The sequence below is a fragment of the Saccopteryx leptura genome, chromosome 3 (assembly GCF_036850995.1).
Source record: "Saccopteryx leptura isolate mSacLep1 chromosome 3, mSacLep1_pri_phased_curated, whole genome shotgun sequence".
Lineage (NCBI taxonomy): Eukaryota > Metazoa > Chordata > Mammalia > Chiroptera > Emballonuridae > Saccopteryx > Saccopteryx leptura.
In genome coordinates, this window is record NC_089505.1 from 314066626 (window position 1) to 314092951 (window position 26326).

The following is a 26326-nucleotide window of genomic DNA, read 5'->3' on the forward strand; positions in this document are numbered from 1 at the left end:
AGTACTGTGATACTGACTTTCACTGGCGGAAGCTCCATACGACAGACATGGGGAGGAGAGGTGAGCACGCTGTGCTCTGTGACCCTGGGGCAGCAGGCATGCTGACACGACTGAGTAGGACTCCTTTTGGCGTAGCAGAAGAAATGCTTCCCAACTGCCCAGTAACAGGCTCCAATTTAATATGAGTTTTTACTATAAATGCTTTCTCATCAAAAGGCCATAAAAAAAAAGAAGCCAACAGCCCCAAAAACCACAGGTCCTTCAATAGCAAAGATCAGTCCAGTGAGTTGCTCCTCTCTCTTGCGGGCACTGCACTGTCCCCAGCGCAGGACGCGGCCTGGGAGCGACAACCGTGCCCTGTTCCTGCTTTCCTCTCCCACTCCCAAACACAATTTAGATATTTTTCTAGATAAAAACAGATTTCCAATTTTAAAAGGAATCTTTATTTGGAATTTCCCTTAAAACCAGCTATACTCAGTGTGTAGGCCATGGGAACATGCGAGTCCCCAAGACCCTTTCAGGACAACTCATAAAATCTTTTTCAAATACACCAAGACATTCTTTGCCTTTTTCACTGTGTTGCTATTTGCACTGATGGGGCCAACACAATCAAAGCAGCGACAGCCAACTGTACTAGTTAGTGGTCATTATTTCCTTGTGGCCACAGACTCACATTGAGAGGGAAAGAAAAGCCAGTTCATTTGAGAATGTCCTTGACAAAACAGTAAAAACTGGTTTGGATTATTCTTGAATGCACATCCTTTTGTTCCTCTGTGAGGAACAGGAAGCAGTTCTGCTGCACACTGAAGCAGCAAGGCTCCGCCAGGAAAAGCGCTCACACAGTTTTGAGCTGTGCGTCGAACTGGCTGGCCACTTCGTGGAACACAGTTTTCACTTGAAAGAATGACTGCAAGACAAACCACAGTTACTCAGAGTCAGGTAAACTGCCAGTAATTTTTCTTGAAATAAACAAAGTGAGCTTGTCACTTCGAGGAAAGTAACCGACAGTGTTTATTTCCAATGCAATGCTAAAATGTGAACTTTGAAGCAAAATGCAGAATTTGGAAAACCTGTGACCACAAGAATGAATTTGACAACTTCCCAATTTTCAAAGGCTTCTGATAAGATAATAGATGAGCACACTTGATTTCTAATATTGTATACTAGAATGCATCAATATTTAGAAGATGAGCACAATTCAACAGGCCAATATTTTCCAAGTGATCCATCTATGGTGTTACAAAATCACACATTGTTAAAACAGAGCTAATTCAAAGTACAAGGACTTTAACAGTGTATGACAAGTTCATTGGTACAGCTTCAGATCCCACTTTCCAACTAACCTTTAAGAAACTACCACTTGTTGACTTGGTATAGTATTTTTAAAAATCCATAATTGAAATTTTGCACCTGAAACGTATACAATTTTGTTAAATACTATCACCCTAATAAAGTCCATTTTAAAAATAAAAAAAAATACCCATAAGTATCTAAAAAGGTACTACAAAATACTCCTCCCTCTTTTGTTCACCAAAATAATATGTGTAAGAACACATTATCTTCACATGCTTCAACCAAAACAATATATTATAACAGACAGAATGCGGCAGCAGAGACAGGATCCAGCTGTCATCTATATAGGCAGAAATTAAATGTTAGAAAAAATATAAAATATGCCACTCTTCACACTTCTTATTGGGAAATAATTATTTTATTTTCAAAATGTTACTTATGTTAATGTAATGGGCTTATTATTTTTTTAGATAAATTAATATCTTAAATTTTTCCCAATGTTAATTTCTGACATAGTAAATACCCATAGGGGGGGGAAACTCTCATAAACAAAACTCCTTGGGATTAATATTTAAGAGCATTGCTGTAAGCAAAACGTAGTTGTAAATAGATGAATGGTTACCTGTAGATATTAGTATCATTTACAGAACGATCTGGACACATGCCCTCTGCCTCTGTAACAGGAGGATAAGTGCTCTCCCTTGTGCTCATATTTTACTATCTAGAATGATCTTGGAATCTACTTGTCAAAAGGGAATCATTCAAAGTACATTCTATCTAACTAACACATTTACCTTTGATACCTATTCTCTAAAAGTTAATGATTCAGGCCTAAATAAATCTATACAGTAAATCAACCTGTTCATTTACTGGGGCCTATTTTCTACTAATTCATCTTAGCAGATCCATAAACAGGCTATACTATTCAACAACCTATGGAAAAATTACTAAAAACTTTCTACACAGATAAACCATGAGGTGGTGGAACCTGGCTGAAGCTTTTCCAGGCCAAAACTATCTCCACGGTACTTGGGTGCGGCCCTTCTCCTCAGCCTTTGATGCACAAAGAACCATGAGGCCCAAGCCAGAGGTTTAAGCTGCGTTATCTAGAGAACAGGATTTTGGTGTACAAAAGATACTAAGAACCAATAATAATTGATCACTGTAGTAGTCTTCAAATCAAGATAAGTGAAACAATAGAGGACTCAAAAGGGTTTCTAAGGGACAGGGATAGTTTAATGGGTCATTTTCCAGTTTCCTTAGGGCCACATAAACTCTCTACTAAAGTTAATGAGCCTTCCGCTGCTTCTCCTTTGCCATATTCTTTTTCACAATCACTTTTGTCCAGAATGCCTTTCACTCATCCCTCTAGGGCACCAACCAAATGAAGGAGTCTTTTGTCAGCAAAGAGTTTCAGTAAAAAAAAATATCAAAGGGGCCAGTGACAGGACAAATACCTATTTAGTGAGATGATGGTCATGAAGACAAATACATTTTAATACATTTAACTGAACTGAAAGTAAGTTTTAATTTTTTTTTTCAAAATTCAAAATTCTTTTAGAGGACAAAAAAAGTTTAAATACTATGGCTTTATCAATTATGACTCTAGAATAGTGCTGTTCAATATGGTAGTCATTAGCTAAATATGGCTAATTAAGTTTAAAATGGTTAAAATTAAATAAAAATGTTAAATTTAGTTGCACAGTTACATCAACCACAATTCAGATAGCTGAACATCTCAGAACAGGGGTCCCCAAACTACGGCCAGCGGGCCGCATGTGGCCCCCTGAGGCCATTTATCCGGCCCCCGACACACTTCCAGAAGGGGTACCTCTTTCACTGGTGGTCAGTGAGAGGAGCACATTGACCATCTCATTAGCCAAAAGCAGGCCCATAGTTCCCATTGAAATACTGGTCAGTTTGTTGATTTAAATTTACTTGTTCTTTATTTTAAATATTGTATTTGTTCCCGTTTTGTTTTTTTACTTTAAAATAAGATATGTGCAGTGTGCATAGGGATTTGTTCATAGTTTTTTTATAGTCTGGCCCTCCAACGGTCTGAGGGACAGTGAACTGGCCCCCTGTGTAAAAAGTTTGGGGACCCCTGTCTTAGAACCATGAGTGGCTACAGGCTACCATAAGGAACAACTAGGAGAACATTTCCATCATCCCAGAAAATTCCATTGGACTAGTTAATAAAGAATTTTTCGGCAGTAAAGCCTGGATTTACTTATGATCATGGCCTCAAGTGCAAGCAGGCGACATAATTCCACTCAGGTAACAATGCATGTTAAGAAATCAACTTTTTAAACAGAACATTCATTCTACAATCCTCTTATCCAGTTTTCAAAGAACAGAGCTCTGCTCTCCACCAATAAGATACAAAATTAGCACTTCAGACTTGTTTTTATTGAATTGAGATTCATATGACATTTTAAAGTGAAAGAGTCAGTGAGACAGTATATTTGCAATAATTTAGACTCAATGACGTAAAGAATTTGTCAAGTTATCGTCTATCAAGGTCCTATCCATGACCTAATTAATAGTCCAAAAATCCAGAGAGACTGCCTAAGGTACGCAATCCACCCACCTCAGGCATCTTAAATCACTTTATTTTACCAAGCAGGAAGTCCGGGATGCTGGAGCCTAGGCCAGATCAACGTAACCCTCACAGGATGGCCTCCACCATGTAGCCCTGAATGTCACATACTCAGATGGTATCATCAAGGGGCACGGAAGGAACTATCATGTGAAAAAAACAAAAACAAAGCCCTATTTCAATACTTGTTGTCAATCTAGTCTTAACAAGAAAAGTATCTGTGATATGTTTCAATACCTCCTACATATAAAATATACCACGAAAATTTCTTTTAGAATTTGATGCCAGAAAAAAAACACCTCTGAGAAAAAAGAAATTAATATATATATTTCTTTCTTTGTAATGATGAGAATTATATCTTCTCAGTTTCCCTTTGCACACTCACCAGGAAACTCAAAATATAGTTCCATGCTCAGTCCCAGCAACGGAGGCTGTAATTAGCATAAATCCCCTGCTCTTCCATTCCAGGACCCAATTTCCTGTTTCTATTTCACACACACACACATGCATGCACAAGCATGCACATACACATATACAACACAAACACATCCTTCTGTCAGAATGTCTCAAACCCTTTATGGAAAACCATCATCTAAGGACTATCACCTAAATTTCTATTAATTTCATTTACTCTCTACCACTAGCCATACATTATAAAATCTGGGGGCAACAATATCTCTCTTAACACAGAACTAATTCACCCTAAAGTAACATCTCAGAACAACTAACATTTCTCTGCTTGACTTCAACGCCAGTGCCTTCTGCCTGGAAACATGGAAAGTGCAGTGCAGAGACCAAAACACAAGATAAAGCTATCTGCCATAAGCACTTGAGGAAATACTTTGAATTATTTTCTTCCAGGAATGAGGAGACTGAATTTAATATTAAATTTTAAGAAATATTTTTCAAGGGAAAAAAAATTATCAATAATAGCCTTTAACTTATGAAACCAAATAATAATAAATGCTTTTATATGAACCACTTGTGACGAGGACTTCTTTGGGGAAAGAATTAAACAATAACTTTCTGGAGTATCATTTATACTTTAAAACAAGACACTATTCACATTACTTTAAAAAGTACCTTGTGTTTAGCAACAAATTGGCTGCTACACAGCAAAGATTTATTTCAAAAATAACAAATCCTATCACTACCTAGCAGGGCCAGAAGATAAGAGTGTTGGTGGTTATAAGGCCATCTGGTAGGAGGTGAAAGAGAACAAAAGAAGAAACACAAAGCTTACTTTGGCTACACAGACCACAAAAATTTTTTTCTAGTTCGAATTGTGTTCTACCTCTTATTTTCTGGTGATTTAAATAATTTGTCTTGTTTGATCAAACCAGTGCTGTCCAGTATATAAGTCACCAGCCACACATGGCTATTTAAATTTAATTTTTTTAAAACGAAAACTTCAGTTACTTAGTCTGACTAGCTGCGTTTCAGTTGCTCAACAGCCACCTGTGGCTGGTGGCTACTGGACAGAGCAGTCGTGTCACAGAAAAGTTACATTTTCTAGAAACATGGCAACGTGCTATTAAAGAACATAGCAAACTTCCTTGAAAAAAGTAACTTGAAAAACACTAGGTAATTCCGCAAACTTCAGCACTTAAGTACACTTCAAAGTTTTTTTCCCTCAACCTTTAATTATATGACAGACTGTAACAGACCTGACTGCAACCGCTCTAGGAGTTCCATAAACGGAAGGGAGCGGTCATTTCGTGCGCAGATTGTGGACAAATTACAGTTCCAGAAGCTAAAATATAAAAGACCGCACGCTATATTGGCTAAGCACATTATTTCTAATGAACATTAGATAATAACTAACAGGTGTCTGTTTATGTTTTTCAATCTCATCTCTTCTTCAGTCGGTACACAGAAAGGAAAAACACTGGGCGGACCCGGAAGCGGCTGGCGCGGAGGGAAGGTCGCGAAGGAGTCCCGGCCCCAGGCCCCCGGTCCCCTGGTCCCCGATCCCCTCGCCACGCCAGACCAGCGCGGCCACGCCCTGCACACCTGAGGCCGCAGGTATCAAGGGACCCGACGTCCGCGTTGTGCCCCCCGCCACAACGAGCCCAGAGCGACCGCGGGCCGTGGGTCCCTGGACCGCCTCGCTGCCGAGTGAACATCCGCATTAGCTTCCGGTCAGCGCTCGTGGACGCCAGTCCACCTGAAATCCTTCCACCCACGGGCCCGGAGCCAGCGCTCCGCCGGCCCTCCGCCCGCGCCATGTCAGGTCCTGGTGGCGGCCCCAACCCCTGCGCCCACAGAGCCGACCTCACCCCAGCTGGGATTCTGCACACACACCTCACCCCTCACACATGCCACGTACACACCCCACACGCACACACCCTACCCCTCACACGCCAGGCACACACCCCACACACGCCACGCACACACCCCACCCCTCACACATGCCAGGCACACACCCCATACGCACACACCCCACCCCTTTCTCACCCCACGCACACCCACCCCACACAAGCGCACCATTCCACCCCTTACACAGTCCACGCGCACTCACCCCACACTCACACCCACCCCATACACGCGCACCCCACACAAGCGTACTACCCCACACACGCGCACCACCCTACACTCACAGCCACCCCACGCGTACCCACCCCACGCGTACCCACCCCACACACACCCATTTAATAAGAGCCCCGAAGCCCAGGAGGAGCATACTTGTCAGCAAGGGGTGACAAAAAGAGGTGGCCTCCCCGTCACTCACGGGGAGTGGCGTGGACGCGGCGATGGCACAGGGGAGCACCACGGTGCGAGGATCGCGAGAAAGGCAGGGAATGAGAGAAATGCACACGTGATGGAAGAAAGGTCACTAAGAAGTCCACAAAGACAAGAAAAGTCCAGGATGTGGGAGGGACTTGTACAGCGACTGTAAAAGTGAAGAGTCACTGGGGCAAGGAGCAAGAGGAAAAAGAAAATGGAGAAATGTGGGCAAAAGGGACGCGCTCCAGAGACATGAACAAAAGCAACAAGGAAGAGGGGCCAATGGTTAGCAGACATGGGCGACAATGGACAGGGTACTTGCCAGGCAGAGACTGGTTAGAAGAGGTGGGGGCACCAAAGTGCATAAACAGAAGGGGAAGCAAGGCAGAGGGGAGAACAGCACTGAGAGCTTGGCCAGCTGGGGTGCCACGAGTCTCCACACGTGTGTATCAGAAAGGACAGAATGGAACAGGGGAGATGGGAAAGAAAGGGACAGAGATATATAGACACGTGGAACCATCAGAAAGATTAGTGAGAAGGCAACTGAAGCTGAAACATATTTAATTGTAAGAGAAAAGGGGAGAAAACGCAAAGGAGGAGAAGGGGAACACAAGAAAGGACAACAGTGGATAGAGACATGGAGAGAGACATAAACAGACTGGCATACAGACAAGCAGACATAGCAGGGCAGGAAGAAGGGAAACCCCGGATCTAGGAAAGTGGAGAGTTGATGGGATGTGGATGATTAAATTGTGGTATATTGATTTGTGGCTTTATAAGCTAACATTTGCTGAATTGTTTCAATTATTCAGTTAAGGAGAACTGTAAAACTCCAGTTTATAAGGCTTGTGCATTTTATAATTATTTGCATCACCATATAGCTTCCATTTGCGACCATATTCAATCAGATCGGAGAGCCTTGTTTTAGTCAGTCCTGGGTCCCTTTTCATCTCGTGGGATGGCATGAGGGAGGTGACAAGGACACAAAATGATGGAGTGTCACTATATGATGCTTTTTTCAAGGAATATTGAAAGTGTTGCATGTTTTTTTCCCCTCTCTTAAATAGACTTATTTTTTCTTTATACCATTTAATTCAGTTTTTTTAAAAGCATAGAGATAAATCTTAGCTAACTGAAAAGTAAAATAAAAAGGAAAAACTGTACCGTATAAAGTTTGAAGATAACAAGCAAAAGTGCTTTCCTTTGTATTCAAATTGGAGCAAAGATATAACTGATCTTTCCTGAAGAATAAAATTGTGTTCTCCAGGCTCATTACAACAGGAGTCTCCTAACTCTAAATTTTGATAGCTCTAAAAATAAACTTTTTAAAATGGCAACAGTGTTATGAGTTCCATAAAACTTGTCCCCAAAATTGTAAATTTCATATACTCAAAAATGTAAATCACCTTCTTTGCCTTTTTTTTTTATTTTACCTACTAAATCAAACTGTAACAATCCTTTTTATCTTCTTTTGTGACTCACTTTAAAGTGTATAAAGTTACTGTTAATAGATTAGGATTAAAAAAATTTAAAAGATTGTACATGGTATGACACTAACAAACCAACTGATTTCAAAAACTGGCATCAGTGCTCTTCAACAGGAATCTACTTACTACAATTATAATGTCATCGAAGGTGTGTAAGAACACACCATGAAAATACAGAAAGATGCTGTTAAAAACAACAAGGGTGAAGTTGACCACAGAATCTGTGGTTAACAGCTATAAGCTTCTTTTTAACAAAGACTAAATATACAGAGTTGGGCAAAGTAGGTTGATAGTTATTTTTATGGAAAATAATAATCAATAAATACAAGAATAATTGTTCTGTGAACCCACAACTGTAAAATTACTTTGCCCCACCCTGTATACAGGTGTGTATACAGTTCAGTAGTTTAACCTCTTTCATGCTGGAGGGAATACCAGTGAACTTCCCTTCCAATACAGAACAGGATGCCAACTTAACCTCTGCTATTTATAGTTTCTAAAAACCAAATGATTATGTTCACCTTGATCGAAAATAGGAAGAAAACAGACACAGAGAGATTGATATTTTACATATAGCATCCCATTTCCTTGGGATTCAATGAAAAACAATTACAGTAATGTGACAGAAATTTCTACCATAAAAAAAATCATGAATTTTTTGCCTTATAGAAAATCTGATCAGTTGATTTTTAAAGCATTGATATATAATGTTCTGTTTTAAAAACTAGGGAAACTTGTTCTACTTTAAGGTGAAAGGGTAGACTGGAGGAAAAAATTCCAAGAGTTCATTTCAACAACCACACTAACAGAAGCTATAATAAAATATTTTAACACTTATTGGGGACTTACCATATGCCACAAACTGTGATAAAAACTTTACAGCCATTATCTCATTTAATTCTCATAATAATCTGTGCAACTGGTACAATAGTTATGCTCAGGAAATTAAGGCTCAGGAAAGTTAAGTAAGTATCCATTGGTTTCATTAAGTTAAAAATTGGAAGAATGAGATTCAAATGCAGTTCTTATGCCTATGTAGCCCATGGTCTCACCAGTCTGCACTCTGTCAGCCATCAATGGGCAGTGGGCAGAACAGAGGTGGGAGGCATATCAAAAATGACAACGGAAACACTAAATGATACAAGTAAGCTGACAGTCACCTCTCCCCATTAATTTAGTCTTGTAATTTAATTTATATTTAATATGAATTATGATTCTAGCATCTAAGATGGCATGGTTGAAAAGATTTTCATTCAAGTCTTCAGCAAGAAAAACTTATTAAAATTGATCTTATGATCTGATTCATTTTTGCTTCATGAATGAGTAGTTTCTTACTGAGCTTTCTTTTTTCCCTCCCCTTCACCAATGATACCATAACTTAAAGCCCAGACCTTATTTTTATGTAAATACTGGTCTTTAGCTTTCTTTCAAAAACTAAAGCTGTGAGCTTTAAAGTTGGTTTACGAGAACAGATCTTTTCCAAAATAAGACTCTGGACTATTTCCTTCCTTAGGCTAAGTCTTTTACCATTATTTCGGAATAAGAGGGAGGGACACCTGGTTGAAGGGAAGTCAGCAGACTCTGAGCTGCTATGGCATCTGCCCCCCAATGTGGAGGTCAAGTGAGTTCTGTTAACAATTCCCATTGTTTGGGTAAAGAGAAAAGAGAGAACATTCACAGACTCGCTGATAAAAATGAAATGCTAATTAACTCCTTACTAAAGCATCAAACTTTTCCCCTGAAGAACTCTAACTTGTCACCCTTTGATCCAAGGTTTGCCTCCCTGCATTTCAACTGTGCTTCTTTGTGAAAATGTCTTTGCAAGATAAGAGTCCCCAAAAATGGAGTTACCATAGTAATAGGTCAGTTTAAAGCAGCCACATCCTACTTGGTTATGGTCCCAGGTCCACTTCTGCTGATGGTTACACATTATCTGTAGAGTTACAGCCATAACTACACCGAATGTAGAGTGACACTAAAAGGTCAACATTAAGGTAAATTCTCCGTTAGTCCCCTCTGCCCATTTGTCAACCCCACAATGATATTAAAGTTTAGTCATATCTTCATGCTGACTGACAATTTGATGTGGTTTTTTAACATTAAGAGCAAAAACACATCATAACTCTGAGTAATTCCCACAATTTTATATGATTTTTTTTTAAAGTAAAGAGAATATTCAGGCTTTAAGAGTCCATTGAGAAGCATGGTCTAAAAACTGAAGTTTAATTCCAAATATTCCTGTATTCTTTTTTTTTTTTCTTAAGTGAGAAGCAGGGAGGTAGCAGAACAGGTCCCACATGCACCCTGACCAGGATCCACCCAGCAAGCCCCCCACCAGACACTGTTCTGCCCATCTGGGGTCACTGTTCCACTGCTTAGCAACTGAGTTATTTTAGTGCCTGAGGTGAGGCCATGGAGCCATCCATCCTCAGTCCCCGGGGCCAACTTGCTCCAAGGAGCCTTGACGGCAGGAGGGAAAAAGACACATAGAGAGAAGGTAGAGGGGGAAGGATGGAGAAGTAGATGGTCACTTCTCCTGTGTGCCCTGACTGGGAATCAAACCCAGGAGATCCACACGCCAGGCCAATGCTCTACCACTCAGCCAAACAGTCAGGGCCAAATATTTCTGTATTCAACTAAAACTTTAAGACTATATACAGTCCCTTCAGTAAAGAGCATGTTTAGAAATATAACTTCAAAAAAAAAGTTTCAGAAAAAAAAAATGTAAAAGTCCCTGCATACACACTAGCAGGGACATCCACACGGTGATGCTCCAAATCCCTAAACTAAGCAAAAGTGAGGGACTTGACGGCCCACCAAATGTGTGAGGGTGGGATTCTTTTGCTAAGGCTGCAAACCTGCTCCAGCCAGCCTATGAGGAACTAGGCAGCTCACAAGTTACAATGTCATATGAGAAACTCTTAACATTTCCAACATCACTACCTGCACTTCCTCAATATTCTAACTCTTTATGCCTACGGCCAAAGCAAACAAACCAAAAATTCTCAAGATCAATACCTCTTGTACACAGCTTAAAACAACTGTTATTACTCACACGTGGTTAGTGTTAAAATCTAAGAGTTCTCCTGAAATCTGTGCTACAGAATTATTTAGTGTAAAACACAGAAGGCAGTAGAAGAGAACAAGCCAAATGCATTATAAAGCAGATCAGAAATGTTATGCTCATGAATGAGCATCAAGAAAATATGGCATGTTTCCTTCAAATAACTGCCTGAGTAATAACTCTGATTGAATCATTAAATAAGACGTAAGAAAACACCTTCCAGCCCTACCGGCCATCACTCTCATCATCTAATCTAAACCAGAAGAAGCAAGCAGAATGATGAGTGTTCTGTACGTATGCTGACTTTTGGTTTTTTAAAATAATGCCAATTCCTTGGCATTCTGTAAAGTCCCTTTAAATTTTCTACTACCACCACCACACCTAGTGCCAGGCCCTAGAAGTTCTCCTATATTAAAAAAATGAAACCTCACTCATGGTGATGCACCATCACTTACTAAAGTTTTATAAGGCAAAAGCACAAGTAGGCTACTGACTTCCTTTCCTGATAAGAAAAGAACTGCATTCAGTAACAAAGGAAGACTAAAGACCATCTCTTTGTGGTTACTTAGAGATTATCTATAGAATGACAGCTGTAACTACTAAAAATAAAGATTAACATTTAAACGTCAAGATTAAGGTAAATTCAGCCCTGGCCAGTGGCACAGTGGATAGAGCATCAGCCCGGTGTATGGGTGTCCTGAGTTCGATTCCCGGTCAGGGCACAGAGCAGAAGCAATCATCTGCTTCTCCCTCCTTTTGCTCCCCCTTCTCTCCCTCTTCCCTCCCCACAGCCAGTGGCTCAATTGGTTTCAGTGTGGCCCCAAGCCAGTGGCTCAATTGGTTTGAGCATGGCCCTGAGCACTGAGGATAGTTCCATTGGAGTATATCAGCCTCAAGTGCTAAAAATAGCTCTATACTTGAGCACTGGCCTCAGATGGGGTTGCCGGGTAGATCCCGGCACAAGCAGGAATCTGCTTGTCTCACCTCCTCTCACCTAAAAAAAAGAAAGAAAAAAAAAGATTAAAGTAAACTCTTCTAGTTAGGTCTAGCAACTTTTTCCCTTGCTTGTCCCCCTGACCCATTTACCAGTTCTCCTTCCCCAGCTAACTACTGCTCCACAGTGCCAAATACTGCCTTTTTGGGTGGTCGATAAAATGGAGTAGCAGGAGCAGCAGAGATAGAAAAAGCTAAAAAAAAATAAAGAGGGGTGTTGGGTGCACGTGTGTAATAGTAAAAATGAAGGCCTTCTCCCTTATTCTTGGAGAACCAATTTAATAAAGAAACAAGAATTAACCACAGAGGGACAAAGAGAGATTCTGAGTTATAGGGAAAAGAACAATTACGTGACTACTAAAAGTATCTGAACACCACTAGAAACCACAATCATGAGAATGGCTATAATCCACCTTTCAGAGAAGCTGGCAATTTTTTCCTACAAGACAACGGAAGGCATTCAACAGTGTTCTTTGAAATCCAAACAAATGGAATTTCACTTCATTAATCTATCTTTTCATGAACTGATACTTGTACAACACAGATCCCTCCAAGACCCTGTGTACTATTGGTACCTAAAAAAAAGCTACTGCTTTCCCAACCTTATAACGAGGGTACCAACACCTGTCTTAGAGCTTGACTGTCATAATCAGACTGAGTAATTTTAAATTATTTATGTGCATAAACTGACTTATACTCAGACTTGTTTTCAAAAAGAATTTGCGGCAAGTGCTATGGAAAGAGTCTAGCACTGCTGTTCAATATGGCAGCCACCAGCCACATACTGCAGAACACTCGAAATGCAGTGAAACCAAAATGACAGGCTCTGCCTGTTAAACACACACTAGAGTTCCAATACTTGTACAGAATATCTCATTAGTAATTTTTCACTGATTATGTGTTGGAATAATACCTTGGCTATATTGGGTTCATTAAGTAATTATTAAAATTAGTTTCACTTGCTTCTTTTTTTAATGTCACTACTAAAAAATTTAAAGTAACACGTGTGGCTTGCTTTGGCGATTCCCATTACATTTTGATTGGACAATCCTAGTTTAGAACATTGTAGGGACAGAAAGAAATACCAGCTTGAGATTATGCTGAAATAACAAAACTCCCTATCCATCTCAGGGAAGGCCTTTATCTTCTCACTGCCTTCCACCACGCCAGCAATCTCTGTCAAACTGTGCTTGGTCCATAATGGGCACTCAATACATATTTTTTTAGTTTAAGACAGGTAATAACAAGTGTTGGAGAGGCTGTGAAGAAAAAGGAACTCTCATTCACTGCTGGTGGGAATGCAAATTAGTACAACCATTATGGAAGAAAGTATTGTGGTTCCTCAAAAAACTAAAAATAGCACTACCATATGACCCAGCAATCCCTCTACTGGGTATCTACCCCAACAATTCAAAAACATTGGTACATAAAGACACATGCACCCCCATGTTCATCACAGCATTATTCACAGTGGCCAAAACATGGATACAACCAAAGTGTCCTCAATAGATGACTGGATAAAGAAGATGTGGTACATATATACTATGGAATACTACTCAGCCATAAGAAATGATGACATATTGCCATTTACAACAACATGGATGAACCTTGAGAATATTATATTGAGTGAAATAAGTAAATCAGAGAAAGTTAAGAACTGTATGATTTCACACATAGGTGGGATATAAAACTGAGACTCATGGACATAGATAAAAGTGAAGTGGTCACCAGGAGGAGGGTGAGGGAGGTATGAGGGAAGGGAACATGAGGGAGGCTATGGGGAAAGGTGTAAAGAGGGACAAATATAAGGTGACAGAAAATGATTTGACTTTGGGTGATGGGCACACAACACAATCAACAGTTCAAATGTGATAGAAATGTTTACCTGAAACCTATATACTCTTTTTTTTTTAATATTTATTGATTTTTTAGAGAGAGAGGAGTGAGAAAGAGAGACAGAGAGAGAGAGAAGGGGGGGGAGCAGGAAGCATCAACTCCCATATGTGCCTTGACCAGGCAAGCCCAAGGTTTCGAACCGTGAAACCTATATACTCTTATTGATCAATGTCACCCTGTTAAATTTAATTTTCTAAATAAAATTTTTTAAAAAAGGTAACCAAGATACAAGATTAAAATGCAGTATTGAAAATAAACTAAAAAAACTCCTTGTTGCCCACAACATTTTTGATAGTCGCAGAAAGCAATACTCTTTTACAAAGTACAAGACACTGAGAGGCCAGGCTACCATTGAGCATGTGGCTCAGCTCATGCTTTCAGACCACCAGGCGAAAGGACAAATGGAGTAAATTGTTTCCTTTGCTTTAACTCTATACTTGGTATTTTCCACTTTAACCCACTGAAACCCTGACTTCTGGCATAAGTCAGCTGTGCTGAAGGCAAAGGCAGCAAGGTGCTCATTAGGCTGTACTGTATACAAATGGAGGTGGTCAGAAAAAAGTACCTTAGTGGTCTTTATGAAAAACAACAGAGTACTGAGAGCACCCAACCGACCAGTAAAGTCGAGAGTAATCAAAGAAGGATGGCTTGCTTTAACCAAAGGTATCCTGAACAAATAAGCAGGGAGCCACCAACATGTGGAAAAAGTGGACCTCTCTCCCTTGTCTCTTTATGAGCACTGCAGGGAGAGCATCTCCCACTGACGTCTCACTCTGTGGGCCTGTTCTCTGAACAGCCCCTGAATGCCTCAGAGATCACAGTTAGGTTTCCTTTAGAGATATTTTGTTTGCCCCATTTCCATGAGACATCTTAGGGGCATGAAAGTATAAGTATGTTAGCAGTGGTATTCACAGAGATACGTCTAAGTCTCTCTTCTAATCACAATTTGCGTAACAGAAGTTTGAGATGCATGAACATTTTCTCCATAAAATTTACTAAGTAGTTGCCAATTACTCTGCTCTTATCAAGAATTCTGTATTTACTGAGTGAAATGAGAGATTTCAGTAGAATAGTGAGTCTACTTGGGACTTACCAAGAAAACAGTTCTCCCGGAAAGGCTATTTAAAAAAAAAAGATATTCATAACATGACATGGAAAAAGTCTAAGAACTGAAAAAGCTGCACCACTGATTGCTCTCTCTCTCTCTCTCTCTCTTTTAATGTCTTAGGGGAAAATTGAGACATAAAGACACTATTACCTATCACCTCAATCTCAATGATGCTTTTAAAATTTGTTCTGCTTCTGTTCTCCTTCACCACAACTAGAATTCAAGACCAAATAATGAAAGGGACACAAATGTATCTGAAACTCATGTAACCTGAGGACACAATGTTGAAGATCCTAAAAATTCTTTAAGAACTTGCTCATCTGAGAGTGTACTGCATGAACTGATATACCTGTGTAGACTTGTGAACTGTAAGTTATTCAGGAAGTCGGGGATTTGCCTGTAAACTGAAGAAAAATCCACTTAACCAGTCTTTCTTAAATAAGCTCTTTACATGAACAGAACAATGTGCTCACCTCCGTCCTCCACACTCCATTCACTGCGCTCCACCTCTCCTGAGGTGCTGCAAAGCGTATTCCCGCCAAACACCTGCAGCACACCATGTCCATGGGACCTGGTCTGAGCTTCCCACCATGACTACAAGGCCCCACGGGGGTCCAGCCACACAGCCTTCTCTCAGCCACACCCCCGCCCTGACATTTCAATAACACTGAGGGACATTTTCTAAGCCTTAAGACTTTTTCTTCCCCCTTTACGCACCCTCCTCCCAACTCAGACCTATCCTTCACACCAGCCAAGATATCACTTAACCCAGCAACTCTCCCAGACCTCAACCTTGCCTACCTGAAGACTGGGGCAGGAGCTGTCCCCAAGGCATGCAGTGTTTATCTCTAGGGTATACTCGTCCTGGCAGATGCTTGCCTGTACCACCTCTTCCCCACTCCTCCAACGAGGCCCCTCTATGGCTCCCGATGAGCAGTATATAGGGAGCCTCGATATTTGATAACTGCTCCCTATAACCAAGGAAATGAAAATGAAGTCAAACAACTCTGACAACAGTTAACACTGAAATAAGGGCTTGGGGTTATTTTTTAAACTTTGCAACAAGCAATTCTAAACTTGTGCCGATGATAATGTGTCGACTATAGTAAGTACTGAAAGATGTTCTTGCTAATCTCCCTTTGCCCCGAATAGAAAGGCACATCAACCTTCATTTTAGAGACAGTGCAATCGGGGCCCTGAGGTTGAAGTCATGTGCCCCAGGTCACGGTGTCAGAACCAGTTGGTGGGGTTCCACCCCTAAGCTTGCACCCCTCCCTATACACTCAGGGTTCTCAGAGTGAGTATGGGGGGCTCTGGGATCTGTGAGCTCAAGACTGTTCTCATAGTGACACGGAGCTGGGACCAGCCTCTCTCACTCTCATTCTCTCCAAATAGAAGTGCACTTTTCCAAAGGCTCATGACTCACATGCAGACTGTATGCAGAAGCAGATGTTAGAATTTGAGAAAATGGAAAACAATGCCAATGATTATTTTTTGTCTTAGAAAAGCTATTTTTCATTTTAAAATGTTATTTATGTTAACACATGGTTTATTATTTTTAAATGATTAATGAATAAATATTTCAAATTGTCCTCAGTTTAAATTTCTAAGACAGTAAATATCAACACAGATAATCCACATAAACAAAGGATCTTTGGAGTCCTCAGTAATTTTTAAGAGTATAAAGGGGTCTGAGATGAAAAGGTTCAGGAAACAAGGTCCTGATCAACTATTGATAAAAAATATAAGCTAGACCTTTTTACCCTATAAATTTTTTAAGTAATCAGAAAAGTCTTGAGCTTCCATGAAATATGTCCACACACCACAATTAACATTATAGACTGATGAATTATAAACTTTCTGTTCTAATGTTTTCTTTTGTTGATGTTGCCATATAAACTTAAATTAATCTCTAAACATACTTCAGTGTGCTACATAATTTAGAAAATATATGTTCAGAACTAATGAAACATTTTAAAATCTTAACTTTTATTTTTTAAAAAGTGAAGTACTCAAGATAAAGGTGTTGGCAAGCCCTCTGAGAGTGAGCTTTCAGCAAAGTGCATCCGTGCTTCTACCTGCGCAGGTGGAACCGCCATTCTACCACCCATGGAAGGAAAAATGCTTTTAATAGTCCTATAAGCAAAACATGACTAGATAGATATATCTACCAGAGTAGAATGTGAGTTATTCACAGGAAAAGAGAGGTTTTAGGATTCTGTGCTAGCACTTTGAATTACCCATATCATTATCCTCATCACACCCGCAACATGGGAGGGGAGGTGATATTTGCACAAATCAAATTCAGTGTTTCATAACTAAGGCTATATTTCATAATATTGAACCTGTTCTTTAAATATAAAAGTACATCATTTTACATTGAGTTTACATGTGCAGTGACATAATTATAAGTTAAGACTTGCAGGAAATCAGAAATTAAACCTAGAGGAGCATTAATATGTGCATATACACCATAGGCTGAACATGATACCAAGCATGTGGTATTTATTACCCTACTTGGTCTTAACACCTCTGGAGTTGAGCATGTTTTTCTAAAGAAGCTGACATTCAGAGAGGTTAAGTATGTTGCCTAAGGCCTCACACTAATAAACAGTAGAGCTGGGATTCAAACCCTTTCCTTGCTTTAAAGTCTATATACTCTTCCCAAGACTTTACAACTCCCCAGTATTATTTTCAGAACTGAGAGCTTCAGAATCTGAAGAGGATGCAAACTTAAGCCGAAATAAGAAAGCAAATACCATGAGAGAAACTTAAAAATGTAACTGAACTTACATAATGGAAATACCTTAAATGATTTGTTTACATCCCTTACTCAGTTCCAGGTCTATCAGGCACCCTTGAGAAGTTGAGGCTGGAGAAAAAGGAACTACACCTCATGTTCCTCAGCATCTGGCAGGGCACAGCACACAGAGACAGTCCAGTGTTCATTCTATGACCCAAACACCACATACAGGGGGTCTTCGGGTTACAACACAGTTCCGTTCCTATGACAGTGACATAACCTGAATTTTGGTATAAGTCGAAACATACCCTTAGCCTAAGTCACTTGCCTATCCTAACACAGTTTTAAAATCACAATCTAGAACATAAAAACACAACTAAGGCACAGAAAAATAATACTACCTATTCTTTAACCATCTGCAACCAAAGCAGTTTGCCCATATAGTACATAAGTACAATGCTAACAGCGTAAGCGGAAACACTCACGTCTCATTGTTTTTTCTTTTTTGACAGAGAAAGACAGAGCGAGACAGAGACAGATAGGAACAAACAGACAGAAAGGGAGAGAGAAGCATCAATTCTTCATTGTGGCTCCTCAGTTGTTCATTGATTGCTTTCTCATATGTGCCTTAACTGGGGAGCTATAGCAGAGCAAGTGACCCCTTGCTCAAGCCAGCCAACGACCTTTGGGCTCAAGCCAGCACCATGGGGTCATGTCTATGATCCTATGCTCAAGCCAGTGACCCCACGCTCAAGCTGGTCAGCCCGTGCTCAAGCCAGATGAGTCCACACTCAAGCCAGCGACCTCGGGGTCTCAAACCTGGGTCCTCCGCATCCCAGTCCAATGCTGTCCACTGTGCCACCACCTGGTCAGGCTCACATCTCAATTTTTTTGTTTCTATGGAAGTGAGTTTCGTAAACTTGAAACATCGTGTGTCGAGACTGTCATGACCCGAGGATCACCTGTCCTCATATTCATCCTCTGAAACGCCCACTGAGATACCTGTACTCTGACTACTTGGCGGGGCTGGAAATCAACCATCCCCATCCAGGAATTAGACTCACAGGGTGTCTCTCTCAAACTGCGCTTGCTCTCCAGGGAAAAGGCTGGGACAAAACAAATCTAGAACCACTGCTCTGAAAAGATGCCTTGCTTAATAAGAAACTTCCCAAGGAACAAACAATAATAATTCCTGGAAAGGTCACATTCATTTCTGCCCTAGAAGCCACCCAGGTCCACAGACCCCAGGGACAGCACTTTGGTCAATTTTGAGGGACATTTTGCTGTGACGTTGAGATAAAGAAAAACAAATTAGCTAGGTTTGACCTTCCCCATTCTTTCCTGCACTTTGTTTTCCCAACCTCCCCTTTCCGGTCCTTCAGGTACCACAGGTCCCAGGAGCCTTCTCCCCGGGCTACAGGTTAGGTGACGGACAGCGAGCAGGGTGACTCCCACTGACCTTGGGGCTCCTCCTGAGAATCTGCAAGTGTGCCGGACCTCTGAGGGCAGCGTACCCCAAACCCCTCCGTGTCCTGAGTCCTGAGGTCCTTCCTGACCTCCACATCCCCCGTCGTGTCCCCCCATACACACACCCCGAAGTCAGCTCCAAACCCCTCCGTGGCCTGAGTCCTGAGGTCCTTCCTGACCTCCACATCCCCCGTCGTGTCCCCCCATACACACACCCCGAAGTCAGCTCCAAACCCCTCCGTGGCCTGAGTCCTGAGGTCCTTCCTGACCTCCACATCCCCCGTCGTGTCCCCCCATACACACACCCCGAAGTCAGCTCCGGAGTCTCTGTTCTAAACACCTCTCCAGCTGTGATGCCCCAAAAGGCTTCGTTTCCTGGCCAAACCCTTTTACTTTCACATCGATTCAATCCTTTCTGTTCCACTCCCGATCCCTGGTCCAAACTGTCCTCACAGGCCTGGACCACAGGCTCAGAATTCATCTTCTGGTCCCCAAGCCACCCTGTGAACTGTGTAATCAATTTCACTGGTTCTTCATTGAAGTCCAAATTCCTTAGAACAGAACACCAGACCTCTACCCCCTGGCCCTGACCAGCAGCAAGCTTGACTTCCCATCCCCGTCTAACCAATCATCTCCCAACCTGAAATGTCAGCCTCAGAGTACTCTCTGTGGCTAAGTCCCAGCCGAATTCCAGGCACCCTCATCCACAGGTCTCTGCTCTCTCTGGACACCTGTCACATAACCATGGGCACTCTTTTACTGTGCTTTGTATTTTCACATATTAGTCGTGTTTCCCAAACTGACTGTGAGTTCATTAAGGACAAGCACTGTGCCTTACAACAATGAAATCACCCATTGTGCCATCCCAACTCAGAATTGCCATTACAGTGGAAGATCAATATGTATTTCAGACTAGCACTTGGAATAACCTGTACACATAGATATTAATTTACTTTTCCTAGACCTAGGACAAAAACACCAACACTTGTAATGAAAATACATCCTTGTGAATGCTAGAACTTCAAACTTCAATCTGTTTGCTTATAAATCTTGTAGGTAATATAAATCCCAGCTTACAGAGGGGAAGACTGTTTCAGTGCTGGGCACCCAAGTCCCGTAGAGAGCAAGCTCTTTCTGTGGGTCATGTTTACTAGGATGGTCTACAGTTTGCAATTTAAATTCACACTAACATTCGACAATTAGAAAAATAAATATTTCAGAAGAACACATTCTGCACTTTGCCAAGGAAAGAAATTATAATTTCCTAAAAGAGTTGGAAGGGACAACTACAAACAGAAAGGAAGAGAGAAATAAAGAAGGAACAGGAGAAGACGTTTGTGCTGAGCCGACCGTCCGCCTCCTGCTGGCAGTGACAACAGACTAGCAGGCAGGGTCCGCACTTGGCTACCTGTGCATCCTTCGCACCCAGCACAATTCTTGGAACAGGATTCGAGAGTTTTTAAATAAGTGAATAAATGCATCAGCCAATAGGTGAGAGAGTAAAAAAGGGAGTAACAGTAAAAACTAAGATTCTAGGGCAGCTTCACAAGATAAAAATTAAAGAGCTCATAATGAAAATGGGTTTTGTGAAGATTAAAAGAAAATTCTCTTAGATAATAAGTTCAAGTTACATTTTACACCAGAAAGAAGGCAAGATCAGTGTTCCCTTACCTGCGGCACAGGCACTTTCTGCGGGGTGTTCTGGGGCGATGGGTGGAGCTGTGCCCAAGGCTGGTGATGTGGGTGTGGGGGCGAAGACTGGTGGTGCAAGCCTGGGTGGGGCTGCATTGGAGGACAGGTTGGCAACTGCTGAAAAGACGGCTGCTGGCCAGGGTGCTGCTGGCCAGGTAGCAGCCGTTCCTGGATCGCTTGTGGATCTGCAAGGCCAACGCCGGGACAACCATTTGGTCTCATGTGCCCGGCCAACTCCCTCGGTGCTGAGGACATGCCCATAAACGGACGCGACTGCTGCATGTTTCTGGGGCCCATATTCCTCTGTCCAATTCCCATGGCACCAGGGGGCTGGTGAGATGGCTGAGGGTGGGGCATATTTGGGTAAGTGCCAACTTCCATTGGTATCCCAGCACTTCCGGGCCTGACTTGTGGAGGAGGAGTACCTGCTGGATTACTCATTGCTTTCATGGGTGACATGGGAGGTGGCGAGGCGTAAGTTCCCTGAGGCTGTGAAGGATGCATAGTTTGTGTGTTCATTTGGTTAAGAGAGCCACTGGGGTGGATGGGCTGCTGGTGCATTAGTCCTTGACCACTGTTTGATGGGAATCCTACAGCATTGGGGTATCTGGGTACGGACTGATTCATTGGAGTATTATTTGTAAGGCCTAAATTTTGATTCATCCCTGTATTGTTAACTAATCCCTGATTTAGGTTACTGTAAGGATATCGAGAATACTGCCCTGAGTTGTTTATAGTAGGTGAGGGGACCGTCTGGCTCCGAGAACTAAAGTTAAGGGTTTGTGGCCGAACAGCCCCTTGTGGAGGAGGATTAGGGGAGAATCTGGGACTGTGGGCAACGGATTCTCCATGGAGAGCAGTGGGGGGGTGGTGGTGGAACTGCTGCACTGAGTGGCGCAGGGAAGGGGCCATGCTGGGGCTCTGCTGGGGCACGTGGGACAAGTGGCTGGGTCCTGAGGTGGCAATGAAAGGGTTTCCCTGACTGAGGCCCTCTTGACCTTGGGAAAACTGGCTCATCCTCGGCTGTGGCTGACCGTGCTGCTGCATGGAGAAGTCCCCACGTGCCAGGTAGCTGCCCATCTGCTGCATGTGCTGAGGGTGGCCCTGGGCCGGGGGCCCCGACGGAGCCGGCTGCGGCGGCTGCTGGTAGGGGGCTCGGATCTGGTCCGGTACCTGAACAGCCCGGGGGCCCCACATGGAGCCACTGTCCACAAAAGATTGCCCGTGCCTTTCATTCTGCATGCCAGGATAGACTCCCATCTGTCCACCGCCGCTGCCGCTGTGCGGGGCCTGAGGAACGGGAGGGGTGTGATACTGCGAGTGGGGAGACGCCAGTCCGTTCCCAGGGGTGCCGCTCATCATCCTGCTCGGCTGATCCATCAGGTGCATCTTTTGTTGCTCATACTGATTATAGTGATCGAAATGGGTCAACTTGGTTTGATTCTGGTTAGCGGAGGGATGGTGAAGGGATGGCTGCAAGGAGGCAAAGCCCTGGTCTATCGGCATCTGCTGACCCATGGGGTTCACTGGATTTTCGGGGTAACCACAATCTCCAAGACCTTCAAGGCCTTCGCTGAAAATATTCCCATCCTCGCCAAAAAGACTCATCATTCCCGGATCCGCCATCTTCTTCCAACACACGGCTCCTCCAAACTACAGCTCAGGAGCTTGTCTGTGCTTCACTTCACCGAGGTGTTCGTCCTCAAAGCCTGTAATCCTTAACTAATCTTCTTCATGTCATTCCATATTTCTTTAATTCTCTTGGACCCTGCAGTGTCAGGCAACGTCTGGATATAGGTCCTAGAAGGGAGCGGGAGGAGGAAGGAAGAAAACAAAGAATTAGGAACAAATGACAAAAACTGCCAGTATTTTATGCATTTTAATTTGGTTTCCATCAACAATACTAATCTAGCCCCCTCACTGAGCTGTATTTTATAAATCTAGTTCACTTTAAGAGAAACTCATTAGCTTCTACCAAAAGCATTATTATGATCGGTTACTTAGAAAGCAAGCAAAACACTAACCTTAACCTTAAATTAATCCATTCACTACACTTCCTAGCATTCCATTCTTGGATGGAACAGAACAAAAGAACACAACATGAAGCAGCAGCAGCTGCCACAGCAGGCAAGCAGATGTATGAATATCGCCAAGCAGCCCATCTGCTGAACTGAAGCCCTGGAAATGCTCTGGTTACCGACAGCCCGCCCTTAACCTTATTCCCCTGAGCAGTGTAATCAGATGAGCAGCCGCAGCTCCGAGGGCTGTGAAAAGCTCAACTTAGTTAAATTGACTAGAGGATTATATAAATACCAAAATCAGTCATTTTGTACAAATTAGACATTTGCAGCCCACGTACAACTACGTAACAGCGGCAGAGGCATCGGATGAAAAAGTGTCCGTTGGTGATGCTGAAAAACAAGTTTGTGGACTATGACAAATGCATGATTTCATTATGTTTACTACAGCAGAGATATACAAGATTCAGAAAGGACCAGAAGAAAAGCTCTGACTCTCCAAGAGGACCGATTTCACTTGCAGCTCTGGGCCTACCACGCTCCTGGTCTGCATGGCCGGCAGAGAAGTCCAGTCACAGGGTCCCTGGGCCTTTATTCACCCAGAGGCTCTGGGCTCTGGTGATGAACCAGGGGCCCATCTGACCTTCAGACTGACTCTAGCTGGATGGGGCCATGTCTCGGCAATGACTGTTCTTACCAATAAAAACAGAAAACTTTCGCCCTGGCCGGTTGGCTCAGCGGTAGAGCGTCGGCCTAGCGTGCGGAGGACCCGGGTTCGATTCCCGGCCAGGGCACACAGGAGAAGCGCCCATTTGCTTCTCCACCCCTCCGCCGCACTTTCCTCTCTGTCTCTCTCTTCCCCTCCCGCAGCCAAGGCTCCATTGGAGCAAAGATGGCCCGGGCGCTGGGGATGGCTCTGTGGCCTCTGCCCCAGGCGCTAGAGTGGCTCTGGTCGCAATATGGCGACGCCCAGGATGGGCAGAGCATCGCCCCCTGGTGGGCAGAGCATCGCCCCATGGTGGGCGTGCCGGGTGGATCCCGGTCGGGCGCATGCGGGAGTCTGTCTGACTGTCTCTCCCCGTTTCCAGCTTCAGAAAAATGAAAAAAAAAAAAAAAACAGAAAACTTTCCCCAAAACTGGTGAGAACTGAAACCCCCTTTGAGAGAACGAAGTTCAAAGCATCCATGCAGCCCTATCCTGTCCTCACCTCTTCAGGGACAGAGCAGGGCCCAGCAGGTGAGGGGAAGGTGGGCGGGCACATCCGTCTGCATCCTGTGTTCACAGCACACATTAGACACTGGCTAACGTTCCTCACTTTATTCAAACAGTTCCTAACTGAGTTTGTGCCCAACTAAAATAACTACTTTAAAGAATATTTCAGCAAGCAAAACAGGAAAGCATTTTTGTTGAATGCTAATTTAAAAATGAACAACCTAATAAAGAGCTAATTCACACAGAAAAAATGTCTGAAATCTTAAACATCTTTGGAATTTAACTCATTTTTTCCCTCTTTCAAAAGCACATTAAGCATTGTGTGATACTGTCCAACTGGAGAAAGCAATGTCTACAGAAGACTTTCCAAAGTGATGTTACAAACAGGCTTGGCCATAAATCCCACTGACACTTCTCTGTGAACGTAAGGAGGAACAATGGGCCACCCAACACTGCTGAGAACTCACCAATAAAAAAAGAGAGAAAATAAGTTTCTGCCTGCCTTATTCTAACACATTCCTAACAAGGGAAGAATTTTGCTTACAGAAAATGTAAACAACATTCCTGTTCACTGTCAGAAATACAGACATAACACCGGAGGGGGTCTCCAGGTCTACAGTTTTCAGGTGACAGCTGTCAGATAAAGTCAAAGGTCTCCTCACTGTGCCGCTAACGGCCGTGAATTTTCTGATGTACTCTCTCCAAAAACAGAGGTCAGATGGGTGAGAGTAAGATGAGCACGAGACCGTTTCATTCACAGACGTGCTGCTTTACTACACTTTAAAGTCCAAAAGAAAGAGAAGCAGAAATCTCCAGTGCCAAATAAAACAAATACTTGTAAATTGAATTTACTCCTATAAAGCCTAAGCAGTCAGTCTTCATTTATTCAGAGCTCATGCTACCTTCCAAGGAAGTAAACACTCAAATGGACTTGATAATAGCTGAAACCAGCCATGCAGACTAACCACTTAACCAAAATAACCTTTCAAATTAGCTTAAGGAAGGTGATGGCTACTTCTGTGTCCTAGATGGCCTTGTTTCTATAGGATAACGGCTTTATCCTCCAGGGTGTACCATGTGTGCTCCTGATGGGATGGGGTTCCCAGGCAGCTCCAGGGAAAAAGAGCCCAGACACAGGGTATGGCCGGGCCCACTGACCTGGGCAGAGGCACTGCCAGCCTGGAGAAGCAGGACGGAGCTGAGCAGAGGGGGAAAGAAACTGCCAACAGGCATGAGAAGGGACAAAACAACACTCACTGAAAATATCCTACCTGACAACCCTACGCCCTCCCACTGACAGTCCATTTCCCAGTGGAATGAAAAACAATAGCATTACCTGGAACCAAGTAAACATGTTGCCCACCACAACTGTGACCACAACCAGGTGAGCTCTGGGAAGAGAAGTTCAAACACTATGGCTTTAGTCTGTCATCAGCGGCCGACTGCTCGCACTTGCTCGGGCAGCCGCCACCGCCTTCCTGCCCCTTTTCTGACCTCAAGGCTTGGCTGGCGACTATGCTAGGAATCCATCTGGTAGCTGGATTTCATATTTCTCATTTGAGCTAATCTAATTAATTTATTTTGGCCTTTTTTAATTTGATCAAGACCATTTGAATACCCCACATTCCCAAGTCACAGCTGCAACATATAATTTTGTTTCTTTCAAAGATGTTCATTTAAAACTCTAGAAGGTTGCTTCCTTCTCTACATTCGAGATCTACATTTCTATGTTAGGATCAGCACTCTTCAATGAGCTATCAAATCAGAACCATAATGGTAATTTTAAAATCTCTAATAGTCACATTTAGGATGGGATGAGAGCAGAAAATCCTCGAGGGAAGGGGAGAAGGCATTACGGGGAGGGGGACAGGGGGGATGTACTGGAAAACATGGGGGGAGGATGTATTCTGGGGGACACTAGAATCTATGTAAATACAATAAATTAAAATAAATTTCATGGAAAAAATCTCTAATAGTCACATTTAAAAAGTAACCCTAAAACGACTGAAATTATTTAATAACAATTT

At 42.6% G+C, this 26326-nt stretch overlaps 1 protein-coding gene across 5 annotated transcripts in view; it reads right to left on the bottom strand.

The window, feature by feature from the left end:
• CHD7 (chromodomain helicase DNA binding protein 7) overlaps positions 1-26326 on the bottom strand; it is a 204129-nt gene that overhangs the window by 110850 nt on the left and 66953 nt on the right. For 2 of the 5 annotated variants that reach the window (XM_066378993.1, XM_066378992.1), the window contains exon 2: positions 21049-22869. The exons of 1 other annotated variant lie outside the window; for it this stretch is intronic. In XM_066378993.1, the coding sequence (XP_066235090.1) occupies positions 21049-22695 (1647 nt within the window). In that variant the 5' untranslated portion in view covers positions 22696-22869. 2 more of the 5 variants (XM_066378996.1, XM_066378994.1) reach the window with 2 other exon arrangements.